We start from the raw sequence: 13,983 nt of genomic DNA on the forward strand, positions 1-13,983 counted from the left end.
CTTGTATTGTTTCTGGTGAGAATTCTTCTACCATTCTATTATTTATTCTTCTGTACAAAAATATGTCACTTCTCTCTGGATGCTGTTAAAAATTTCACTTTTTTCCTGATTTTGAAAATTTTTATTATGAAGAGCTTTGGTATAGTTTTCTTTACTTCAGGTATTCGAGGGGCATGTAGGTTTATAGTTTTCAGGAAATTTGGAGATTTTTCACACATTATATTAACAAATATTCCCTCCCCCTTCTTCAGAAGCTCTAAGTATGCATCTGTCCAGTAGATCACCACCTATTCTTTACTTTTTGAACATATGGGATACAATTAGAACTCTCTTAATGCACATGTGTGCTAATTCTAGCATCTATGTCAGTTCTGTATTGGTTTGGATTGGTTGATTATTTTCTTTATTTTTAGCTGTGTTTTCCTGGCTCTGTATGTCTGATACCCTTTCATTAGATATTAGATATCACTGATTCTTACTTGTTTTTGCTGAATATTTTTGTATTTCTATAAATATTCTTGAATTTGGTTCTGAAATGCAGTTACTTGGAATCATGTGTATCCTTTTATTTCTTATTTTCATGATTTGTTAGGTAAATCCAAAGTAGCATTAATAATAGTATAGCTAATTATTCTTTAAGGAAGGGAGACCTCCCTGAATTCCATACCAAATGTCCAATGACATTTTCCAGTTTTGCTGGTGAGAATAGACACTATTCTGGATCCTGTACGAATGCTAGGCATGGTTGCCTTTGATACTTTCAAGTGGCTCTTTTCTTGAGTTAGAGTAGTTCCCTCACACACCTGCACTGCTAGTCTGTTGAAAACTTGTGGAGATACCGCCATAGATCACTGGAGATTTTTCTCTGTGCTGTCTTGAGCACTCAGCATTGACTAAGCCAAATATGTGGCTAGAGTCTGTAAACAAACTCTTTTCTTCCAGTTCTCTGTGTTCCTCAAAAGCATTTTAACTTTGCTGACTTCCTCATCACAGACCACTCCCATCTGCCTGCCTTTCTTAACTTTTCCCATATGCTTCCAAAGCATCTTGTTTCCACCTCTGTTAAGAAACTCAACACTATCTTATAAAAGTATCTGTTCACAAGAACTAGATTATTATGTATAGGGGTTGAGTAAGTATAAGTAGGAAGACACATAGAAATGGAGATTTTATAAGCCTCTCTGCTTTGTGACCAAGGCTATCCTTTAAGGCTTAGAGCCTCTGCTGTTTATCAGCCCTAGAGGACTGTTGATCCTTTTTTTTCTGTTAACACAGGGCCCATAACTTTATTTCTTGAAATTCACAATTTTTTAAAAGGCTTTGAAGTGTTTGTCAAAAATTGAGTTCTGATCGACTCCACTCTTCTCCCTGTAGCTGTTTCTAGATCTGCAAAACTCTTGTTCTTAATGCTCAGAATATTCTCTCTTTGAGAGGATGGTCTGCCTTCTTCATCAGATACTTAGCCCAGGTGCAGTTGTCTGGCCACCACCTCTCATGAGCATGTTTCCTTTCAAGAATGAAGCCAATGATCATGAAAGGTCTTGGCCCTTGCTCTATGGGTGGGAAATAGTCTATTATAGTGCTGTTACCTCACTTGATAGCTGTATGGTTTTTGCCAGGTCTGGGAAATATTTTCAGTACTTGATTTTGGAAATGAAAACAAATTAAATGGATATAGATTTCAAGCAGTTTAAAACCAGTTTGTATGTGTTAAGAGAAGCTAATCTTCAAATACACTCTCAACTCAGGATTAAGCCCCAAACTTTAAGATGCTCATTGGATTGTAGCCATTTTTTAGTTTGTTCAATATTATTAGGTGTACTTAGTGGCAGATTCTGAAGTAGAAATCTAAACAGGTAATTGGGTAGCATCCAATGTGCATGTAAGCCAATTGTTTTAGAGAAAAGATTAACTGGAAGAAGTGGTAGGTTAATTTAAATCAAGCAAGGCCAAACCTTTGTCCTGACTTTAAATCCCTGACCCATTATTGTCCTGCCTGATACAATATACAAATCTGCATTGGATGAATATATCCACCAGAAAAAAGTAAGTGAAGAATCACATTTGGAGCTTTGAACTAAATCTTCCACAATAACAGATGCTGTTTAGTGAAGTAAGCTCATTTCACCCAGTGTATTTAATAATATCAATTTTCATGAATAAGTGTGTTTTAGAAGTGAAAAAAGTAAAGCAGTGGGTAGAGCACATCCTATAACGTCTTCACGCTGTGTACCCATTCACATACTGCACATCGTTACTACTTTCATAGGCACGCAGATGATAGCAGTTAGGAAGTTAGGGTGGTCCCCACAAGGACGGTGGGGGGCCAACTTTGCAGTGCATTTCTGTAGTGATTATGACAACTTTGATGAATTACCCAGCTGATGACTAAATTTATCCTGGAGCAGAGAATAATATCATTGGAGCAGGTGCTTTTACTTTCCATATCCAGAAAGTCACCTCTGCACCCAACAAAGGAACAAGGAGCCTTGTGGATGGAAAAGAATATGTTACTTATTTATAGTATCCTTTCTGTTTTTCTTCTTTGTCCACAGAGACTGAAAGAATTAAAGCAACGGGAATTTGCTCGGAATGTAGCTTCCAAGTCATGGAAAGATGAGAAGAAACAAGAAAAAGCTCTTAAACGACTGCACCAACTGGCTGAGTTAAGGCAACAGTCTGAATGGTAAGAATTAGAGGTGTTCTGCAGGGTTCAAAACTTGTCAGCCTCTGGAAATTTCATCCATAAGCTTACTTTGTTCACTTTAACAGTGTAAACAAATTATAACTAGCCAACAGATATCTGAGGGCAAATGTTTCTAATAGTTAAAGGTTCTTAAATTACTTTGGCATCTGATTTTTTTTCCTTCCCAACATTGTTACTTTAATGTGCTCTTTAATGAAATAAGAATGATTCTAATATACTATTAGGTAGAATAAATAACATTTATTCCTTAAAGCTGATTTAAATGGACCTGTATAACTTTTTAGTAATTATTGTTAAGTTTTATAATAATAATTTTAAAACCATAAATAAGAATTCATCTTTTCTGAGAGGAATTCGGTTTTTTCTATAGTCCCCTGTACACACCTGAAGCTAGAATAAATGACACTATCATTGTCTGGATGCCAAACAAGATGTAATTAATGCAGTTAAATTTACCACGCAGTGCCATTTAAACTGATAATTATAACAAGCATTACACTAATACATTCCTGTAGCTGAAAACAGCAGTTTTGCACAAGCTTGGAACTGCTGAATGTTTCAAATTGAGGAGATGGTTACCTGGAACTCAATTAAATTTGCAGATTGTAATTTGTGTTCATATGAGTCATAATGTAGAACACTAATGTAGCTAATTAATGTAGTTGACAGCAACCTGGTGAATTGTGAAATTTATAGCTCTATGCCAGATTTTAAACCCCTGTTGTTTAAATGAGAAAGACTTTGGAAAGAATGACTCAATTATAGGACCATAAAATGTTAGATCTCAAATTTTATTCTAGTAAAATATCTATTTTTTAGGATCAATTATGAGTAAAGTCCTAGTTAGTATTCAGCTTGTATACATTCATGTATTTGTACCACTATCTTAGAATAATTTAACATATGAAAATACATTAAAATAATCATGTTGAAAATAAGTGAGAAATTGGTATAAAGAAAAAAATAAAGGTTGAAAAAACATGCATCCAGAGGTGAGATTAATACAAAATGCATGTTCTGAGGTCCCGTACAATCATAGAAACAGGACACACATTTGTACTGAGCTTTTTACCTGCCAGCACAAGAATCTTGTAATATGTTATTAGAACACATGTCAGTAAGATATCAGACAGTCCTGTCAAAGCAGGACTTAAAAGGAAAAGTCTAATAGTTAATATGCTGGCACACTATGAGGTGAAATAAATCAGATTATACAAAATAGGGCAAACCTCACCATAGTGAGTTACCCTTCAGACAGATCCTGTAAAATAATGCAACAGAAAATCTGAGTAGCCTTACTAAACATAACTTTGGTTCTTTGTTATTATGAAAGTTGCCACACTTCTGCATTCCTCCTCACATGTTCCTCTTCCTTCGGGAGAAACAGGCAAAGGATCAGAGAAGCCTTGATGATAATGGTGTGATGTTTTGTTTAAAGATTCAAGGTTTGTAGAGCAACCCATTAAATGTCTTCCCAATTAAAACAAATGTAGAGATCCACACTATTGGAGTCAAGTTGTCCCTCCGGAAATCATATTAACTAAGCAAATAAAAACTAAGCACATCGTTTATACAGTGACTGGGTCTGTAGGTTCTAACCTGTCCCTGTTGTTAGGGAAATGGTAGGTGTTCCGTTTTCCAGATACAGAACTTGGAACTATGAAAATTATTTCATTTATTTTTACTACCCACCATCTGCCCTCCACACAGTTCTCTGCTTAAGCAGTCTCATGACCTAAGGGAAGTTACTTAATAGAATTATAAGTATTTTCATTTTAGCAGGTGAATTGACAAATGAAAGTAAGAAATAACATGAAACAGAAAAAAGCATCTGTATTACCCTGTTATTGGACAACATTTCTTTGTCCTTTATTCTCATAATGAGGGCTTCTGAGTAGGATGATGCATATAACAAGAAGATTCTTCTATGACCAATGGAGAAAAGAGGTGAATTACTGGTACTAAGAATATTTGCATCAGACTGATTAAACAAATGATGGCAGAAAACTGTTATCAGACCTTATAAAGGGCAATCAACTTTGGCCACTCCTGGGGTAGCTCAAACCAACCTTGGTCCTCAGCAAGATCAGTTACTGTGAGGGGTTCAGGGAGTCCATCTGTAAACTTCTACTATATGTAAGTCAAGTATGGTGCATCTTGATCTGGATGTTTTTCCAAATTTCAAAAATTGTAGGACCATTGACTCTGAACATATGAAGTTCCTCATATAAGAGCTGTATATGTGGAACATTAGGGAATTATATCACTTAAAAAATGTTTTGACATGTTTGGTTTTCTGTTTGGAAAGTATACTTTTGCACAGAAGAGAATTAAATTGTGCATATGTTCAGTTGCCAAGAATTAGAATTTTTGGACAACTATTATAAGGAACAGTCCATTAATAAGCATTAAAGGGTTACCTCTATAGTCACAATTTTATTATGAATAAAAATAATTAGGTAGAAATATGCAGAAAGAAACTAAAAAAAGTTACAGAGGAAGGAGTGAAATCATAAATGAGGATATAACTATAAAAATTAAACCTTCATGTTATAAGGTATAAACTTGTATTAAAATAATAGAATTTAAAACTACAAAGAAAATTAGATTTTACCAAAATGGTAAAAATAAATTAGGTTCAAAATAAGGTAATAAAGTAATGAGATAAAAAGTTTAAAGCATGAAAATAACATGTATAAAAAATTAATAATAAGGGTAAAATGTTAAAACTTTTGAAAAAATATAATTGTAAATGCAGATTAGATTGTAAAGTGAGAACAAGAATTGAGGACAAGAAGAGCAAAATATAAAATAAAAATAGGAACAAAGAGGTTTAAAATATCTAAGAATGTAGAAGGAAGAAGCTTGCACATTACAGAGATAAATGGTAAAATAAAACAGCAATATAGTAAAATAATATTTAGGCTTACATAAATCAAAGCAGGAATATATGCAAAACAATGCCGGGATAACAAGCATATTAAGGAAAAAACGTTGAATATAAGAATAGTAAAAATCTGCGTCATAACAGAATCAAGAGGGGTAGAATGGTAATATCCATACACCAGGCTTTTGGAATAATTTCTGCTAAGTTTAGCACAGATTGATTGAAATGCCCAGAGAAGGTAACTTAATACAGAAGTATAGCTATTTCATTTGAAGTGTGGCTACAAATATGGAAAAGAATCTTTGGCACTGAGGCAAAATACAGCAATGCAGATGTTTCTGGACCTCATCCTTCTATCCCCAGGCTGCAGGCACTTTAAAAGACTAAAATTTATAGTAAACCTCTATATTTCTTATTTTCCTTTATGTTTGAAGGAAATGTTCAGTCACCCATACACTGTCTTAGAGAGTTCCTGCCATTCTTCATATTAAATATGCCTAACACCCTCTCTAAAGAATATTAAAAATTCAAAAAAGGAGACTAATGTGATGAATAAGAGGAGAGTTTTCATTATGAAACAGTTACTGAAAGGAACAGAATATACTTTTAGAAAATTTCTAAATTTAGTTCTCACAAGAGTTAGGGGAACAAAATAATTCTAAAGCTACATATGTTAGTTTATGAAGAGGGGACAATATGAAATTATTAAAGACTGAGTAGTGGCTAAAATTATTGTCTGAAAGTTAAAATCCATATGGGCATAGAAAACAGATTGGACAGTGCAAAAAAACTGAATTCATAAAAAAATTAAAAACAAGAAATTCTTTCTGAATTAGAGAAAATGATTGAAGATTATAGAATATTGAGATAAATAATAAGACCTAAAGGAAATAATCAGGAGAGTCAATAAGTTTAACATATAAATTCCAGGACAAAATGCTAGGATTGGGAAGAAATAATAATCAGAAAAATCAGAGAAGAAAATGTGTCTAAGTGAGTTGAAAAAAGTTGAATTGAAAGTGTCAAGAAAACCTAGCAAAAATTAACCAGAAGAAAGAAATCAATCTGTAAGTATGGTCTGGTTTAAAAAAAAAAAATATATATATATATATATATATATATATATATATATACATATAAAATTTAGTATGTTATATATTATATATAATATAGCAAATATAAATAAAAATATGAATATAATAAAAATATAGATAAAAAGAAAAATTACAAAATCATACCAATGTGCAAGCAGATTCATTTCATAAGTGGAAAAGAGGCTAATTAGATATGTACATTATTAAAAATGTAAAGACAATGAAGCGAAGTACATAAGTTTGGTGGACAAAAGAACTTCAGAGTTCTATGCTAACTGGCCAAATAGTCATAAATAAAGACAACAACAAAGAATTTCTCAGACCAAGGGCTCAGAAAGCACTCTACTCCATTAGAATTTATGCTGCATGTGGCAAAGATATCAGTTACTTTAGTATTGTATACTTAAGTAACAAATGACTGAATAAAAAATGATTAAAAATCTAAGCTAGAAAACAGCAAACACATCTAAGCATGTGGGAAAAGTAAAAGAAAGCCAGCTCAAAGTAAACAGATAAATGGCATGATTTGTATTGTCTTCCCCCTAGTAAGGCCTGAAAGAGGTTTTATAGGTGAAACATTAAAGAGACAATTTTAATCTATATTTTCATCTCATATGTATTCTGTTTTCATTTTTCTGACTGAAATACTAATTAAGCTCAGTAAGAAGAACAATCTTTAAAAAACTGTTAAAAGATGAAACTATATATACACAAAAGGTAGAAAAAAAATCTCTCAGTGAGTAAGGAACAAAAGAAAGGATTTAGAAATAATTCAAGACACTGAGATGGCTTGTGTGTGTTAGTTTATTATGCATTTATTATAATTAGGATATCGACAAGTCATGAAGAACTAACCACCCTTTTTCAAAAAGAAGCAAACATGAAGGAATATTAAAACTAAGGAAAGAAAATTTTTTTACACAAAAAAACAAATTAGTGATATATTTGTATACTTTGGAAGTGACTTTTAATTCTATTTAATTTCTTATTTTATGTGAAAGCACTGATTGAAAAACTCTTTGTCAAAAAATGTTAAGTGTATATTCCAAACAATTGGTAGGTTCTGGGGTATATATATTGCAATGTAAATGCAATACTTCATTTTGTTTTGCAGCACTAGCTTAATATGTTCACCTGCTATTTCTTTTTGCTAATTTCAAAAGAACACACTTAAATGATGAATTTTAGAAATAACTGCTAGGAAACACAGATAAACTGAATTATATAAGCACAATGAAATGGTTGAATTACAGTAGACATAGTTCATAAATAGTAGCATAAGCCATCATAGAAACACTATGAAATGTTCACAGTAGATGAGACTTCAAATCTAATGTTTTAATTATTGATATATTTATTGTATTTACAGCATTTCTGGAAATGGACCAGCATACAAAGCCCCCAGGTTAGCCATAGAAAAGCAACTCCAACAAGGAATTTTCCCAGTTAAGAATGGCAGAAAGGTATCATGCACGAAGAGTGCTTTTCTCCTTAAAGGAAAGAACCTCTCCAGAAGCATTTCTGATAAACAGAGGTCCACCATGCCAAATCGACACCAGTTACAAATGGACAGGCATTGTTTGTTTGGAAATCGGGTATCACAGACATCTTCTGATCTTGGCAATACAAATCACAGGACGGGTGTATCATTTTCTTTTTCCAAGAAAGTGCATCTCAAGCTAGAATCTTCAGCATCAGTTTTCAGTGAGAACACAGAGGAAACCTATGATTGTAACAAGTCACCCATCTATCAGACAAAACAAACTGTAGAGAAATGCAAGTGCCGCAGGTTAGCAAATGAGGATACACACCTCACTAAGGAAAGAGATAAAAACATCCCACCAAACCATGTGGAAAGTGTTTTACACAATACTTTCTCCATAAGCTCTCAAGTTATGCAAGATAAAAATGATTCTGTTGATGAGACACTAGAAGATTCTATTGGCATTCATGCTTCATTCTCTAAATCTAACATTCATCTTTCAAATGTAGATTTTACTCCTTCCAGTAGAGAAAAAGAAACTAGAAATACATTGAAGAACACTTCAGAACGCTGCGTTCATCGCTTAAACCAAGCGAATGCTCCTTCCAGCCCACCAAACATTTACAAGCACAGTGATGCCAGGATATTTGAATGTCTGGATGCGTTTCCATCACTAGAGCCAAGTAAACTATACAGTAAAATGCATCTGAATCACAACTCCAGTATGGAAAAAACAGAAAAATCTTTGGTTGAAACAGAAAAAGTGAGCAAAAATAAGCAAAGACTTGTAAGAGAAATATATTCCCATGATGCGAAGCCCAAACCATTGCCTTTCCTCCATGTGCAGGGCAAGGATGGCCACACCACTCTCCAATGGCCTACAGAACTTCTGCTCTTCACAAAAACAGAGCCCTCCATCTCTTACGGCTGTAACCCATTATATTTTGATTTTAAACTTTCTCGGAATGCAAAGGATGGCCGTGATCCAGAGGACTTAAAAACAGAATTGATTAAGGAGCCCTCAGAAACGAAGACTACAAGAGAGAGCAAAGTCTCAGGTTTAATCAAAGACCAACAAAAATTGATCCAAGATGATAATCAATCTCTGAAACCAAAGATGATGAAAGCTAATCCAGATTGGGGTAATTTCCAACGGAAATATAATTTGGGCTACAGTGATTCTGAGCCAAATACGAGTCGACATAATTTTAGTGCAAGTGATTTGGAAATGAAAAATTCTGAAGTGCCTGCTTACCTTGATTTATCTCTAAAGAATTGGGTAGGAAACAATAATAATAGTGGTAATGAATTTAAGAACCCTTCAAGGACCCATCAGCAAAATTGCCGTAGGGTCATTCTACATGATGCAAATGAGGACCTATATTTTTCTCCTTACATCTCCAGGACTAAAAAGCATAAACTGATTCCTTGCAGCCCTCATTCGGATTTTGAAGATGGAAATCACTTCACCTGGAATTCTAGGCCTTTCACAGTAAGAGGTCACCGAGATCGTGGGAAGGACTTTCATGTAATCTTGAATAGTAACCACATCGGCATGACCAGCAGCGCTTCTGGATGTAGAAACCGAAGTTACAAAAGGAATTCTCCAAAGTTGTCCCTGGATAGAAGTTCTAGCCCTTCAGACACATCTCCTGGCAGTCTGTCCAGCTTAAGAAGTACTTGTTCTGCTCATAGGTCCAGTTCAGATGGCAGAGGTAATTTGCTCTACTTCTGTAGAAGAGAGCGCAACTCAGATGAAGGGCACAAAGGGAAACGCCGAAAACGCAGCTGCCTCTGCTTGTCTGGGGAGACAGCAAAGAACAGCTGCCTGCCGTCTGAAACACAGAGAGATGGGAACTGCCAATTGTGGGAGTCATTCAAAAATGAAAAGCACTCAAAACATAGATATGGCCACTGCACAGAAAGATATCAACTGGGCAAAAATCAACAACTTTCAGGGCTGAAAACCAGGAGAATCGTGCAGTGTGATTCTAGCTCTCAAGTGTCCTACGCTGGGAACAGTAAGACACCTAATCACCAGGGACCTCAGCACAGTAGGTTGGGCTTTTACTCAAGAGAGCGAATTTATTACTTAAATAAAAGTGAAAGAAATCAAGAGTGTTTGGACAGCCCTCAAATTAGTGATCTGGGCAAAGTAAAATTCAGGCAGCATAACTCTGGGAATATCAGCTGCCTGCTGAGCAATGGTTCCAGCAGCCCTTCAGAAACCACAGAGGTGAATATGGCAGAAGGAGAGAAGACCCCCCTGACAGCCAAAAGCCTCTTAGAAAGAGTACAAGGCAAGAGGTGTCAGGAACAATCAGCTAATCTTGAGGTCTCTTCAGACAGTTGTAGAAATGACTCAGAGGCTCATTCACAAATTCAGAGCACAATTCAGTTTGCCCCACTGGGCTGCAACAGACCAGCATTGCCTTTGTCAGAAAAAATGCAGAACACAAATAAAACAAGAAATGATAAAGGCAGTGTAGTTCAAAGGACTCCTGAGAAAGACGGAGTCAAAAGTTCACAGACAAATAATTTTACTGTTTTAGTAGATCCTGATTGTGATAACCATCTTGCTAAAGGTATAATTCACATAGTAACAGAGTCTCAGTCACCAAACACAAAAAAGAACCCAGGAAAAGAACAAGTAAAACCTTTCATTAGTGAAGTTCAACATTTAATTCAAAACTGTGACCCAGTATCAAATGATCTCCCCGGTGCTCTTCCATCTAATAGATACCCTGGTGTTACTGATTCAACAGAGACCAAAGAGGACCACATAGATCTAGCCTTACAGGATTTAAGCATGCACAGGCGTCATGTAGAGGGAAATATCCACTCTTACTATGACAGAGCTATGCAGAAGCATGACCCAGTGGAAGATGAATTAGAACTGTGTCATAAATCTGTCTCTCCCCCTTTAACTCAACAGCCAATAACATTTTCTCCTGATGAAATAGATAAATATAAGCTCCTACAGCTACAAGCCCAGCAGCATATGCAGAAACAGCTCCTGTCAAAGCATCTTCGGGTTTTGCCCCCTGCAGGGCCCACTGCCTTCTCTCCGGCCTCAACTGTACAGACGGTCCCGGGTCACCAGCACACTTCTATCACCACCATCCACCACACATTCCTGCAGCATTTTGCTGTTTCTGCATCCATAAATTCCCACAGTAGCCACCTCCCTGTAGCTCATCTACATCCTCTTTCTCAGCCACATTTTACTCCATTCACATTTTCACCTCTGACTCCAGCCATCATCCCTGCACACCCCACTTTCTTAGCGGGCCACCCCCTGCATTTAGTGACAGCCGCCCCCTTACACTCACCTCACATAACACTTCAGCCCCTGCCCCCTGCAGCTTTTATTCCCGCATTGTTTGGTCCTCACTTAAACCCAGCCACAGCTTCTATCATCCACTTGAATCCTTTAATCCAGCCAGTGTTTCAAGGTCAAGATCTTTGCCACCATACTTGCTCCAGTCAGATGCAACAATTAAATGGAATGAAAGAGGCCTTACATGTATCAGCACAGTTGAACTAACAGGTGTTAATGCTCCTCTTGTGGATAGTAAAACAAATTGTCACTACCTACAAAATGATGTATTTAAAGTGGTCTATTTGATTGTTACAAGATTTTAAATGTTGGTGCCAGTTCAAAATGTGATATATAAATATAACTGAATTGCCAATATTGAAATAGGAGCATTTCAAGAATTTCTTTTAATTTGCATAAATAATAAAGCAAATTTTAAATAATTTTATGGAAAAGTAAAGGGAGAAGTGTTAAAGGTCTGTTTGGGATGAGTTCTCATATAATGTTATAATTTATAACATCATAAATGATATAAAATATGCAAGCCGGTCATTAATATTACAAAGAAAATCAAATGGAACATAATACTGTATGTTTTAGGTGTTTGTTGAGTAAATGAATGAATGCACATTTGATTTTATTCATCAGATGATAATAGTGAAATGAACTAATTATTGGAAGTAATTCCTATGGGTAACTATTGACTAAGCTTTCAATCAATGTAATCTGTTTCCATCAATATAACCTATATTTTCATAGGATATAAGAGATGGCAAGAAATTTTCTGATTAATTCAGGTTGAAAACTACTCTTCAGTGAAAAACAATCTTTACACAGATTGTTTTGTTGAGTTTTTGTGAAAAATCGGGTTATCGTCATTTCACACACATTTATGTTTGGAATTTTGTAATTGTAAGAAGCAACCATATCTAAAATTAAGAATGTTTAATTTTTTTAAGAAAACATATAAACCATCTTTAGTATTTGGTAATACAAAATAAAATACACTCAACATTTTGAATATATTCATCAATCTTTTGAATATTATAAGAACTGAAATACTAAGTTTTCTTTATTCTTCTACACAGAAATCTTACTGTGTTCAGCCAATATATGAGTAAGTGGAAAGGTAAAGTTTTGGAAATTCAGAATTTTTACATGATATTCATTGAGAAAATCTTATAAATTATTTGGTGTATTTTATTCAATATACTAGATATTAATAAAACAGTGAGTGATGAATAAAATCATCACTCATGTAATTTTGCAAATGATTTTAAACATTCATTCAAAATGTTTTCCAGCTCACAGAATCCACATTTCTTACAGTAATATTCTGAGTGGACTTCCAGTTAGGATTAATGCTTTATATTTTTAAAATGAAATAAAATTTGTATGACTGCATATTCTTCACAAACATTAGTTTCAGAGAAAATCACACTAAACAGAAATGGAGGTAATCAGTCATCCACTGCTATGTGTATGATTATGTGAACTTCTCTATCATCAGAAAATGAGGTGGATATCTTAGCCCTGGCTTCACAGGAAAGAGAGCTGTACGTATGGAAGGCCTATTATGTGTCAGGTAGAGAGACAGATTAAGCACCTGGCCCACATTGTTTCATTTAATCTTAATAGCTGTATTTTGAATCAATATTATCAGATGAAGAAAATGAAATTGAATGATTAAACTCTTTACATTTGGAAAACAGTAAAAAAGGGTATCTTTGATTCTGGTGGGAGAGAAAGAAAGAGGCAGAGAGAATGGAGATAAAGTGAATTTGAAATTTTAATATAAAGAAAAGATGTTGTTTCCTATGTATCACCAGAAACATGTGGGATAGGCAGTGAGAATGTCCAGCTCATCTAACAGTAATAGACAAATGGAGGAAAGGCTTCAAATAGCAAGAAACTCTATACTTGCATGGAGCTCCATAAAAGTCATTATAAAAAACATGTATACACATCGAATAAGTCAAAATAAGTGAAATAAAGAGGATATTTCTTATAAAAAATAAATGACAAATCGCCCAGCAGATTAAAAAAAGTAATACAGATGTCTGTTTCCTAAAACAGATTACAGAGTTGACCAAGGTCCATGATACAGTAATTATGGAAACTCACTAAAAGCTCCATTATGAAAAAGCACCTGACTAATTTTTATAATTGTCTTTATGGCAATTTAATCTCTCAAAAGTTTTGACCAGAGAACCTCTACTGGACAGTTAATTTTGATTGACGAGAGTAGATGACGTGGAAATGACTGTCTTGTATTATCAGTGATGAAATGCTCACTGGATATACTATTTAGAACTATGAGAAAGCAGACTTCACCATTTTAAGTAAATAGCAGTTTGTACTGCAGGGTGAGAAATTGTAAAAGTTAGCAGCAGAAGAAGAAAGCTACAATTATAAAAGAGTCCAATAAGGAGGAAAAATGTAGCCATTTAAACAGTCCAATATAAACTGAAGCAGGAAAACATTCAGAGTAAT

At 34.7% G+C, this 13,983-nt stretch overlaps 1 protein-coding gene across 1 annotated transcript in view; it reads left to right on the forward strand.

The window, feature by feature from the left end:
- ZNF804B (zinc finger protein 804B) overlaps positions 1 to 12,680 on the forward strand; it is a 567,181-nt gene extending 554,501 nt beyond the window's left edge. Inside the window, exons 3-4 of the mRNA XM_036911794.2 lie at positions 2,556 to 2,686; positions 8,058 to 12,680. Of these exons, the coding sequence (XP_036767689.2) occupies positions 2,556 to 2,686; positions 8,058 to 11,718 (3,792 nt within the window). The 3' untranslated portion in view covers positions 11,719 to 12,680. The remainder of the gene's footprint in view (positions 1 to 2,555; positions 2,687 to 8,057) is intronic.
- The last annotated feature ends 1,303 nt before the right edge of the window (positions 12,681 to 13,983 follow it).

The sequence above is a fragment of the Manis pentadactyla genome, chromosome 7 (assembly GCF_030020395.1).
Source record: "Manis pentadactyla isolate mManPen7 chromosome 7, mManPen7.hap1, whole genome shotgun sequence".
Lineage (NCBI taxonomy): Eukaryota > Metazoa > Chordata > Mammalia > Pholidota > Manidae > Manis > Manis pentadactyla.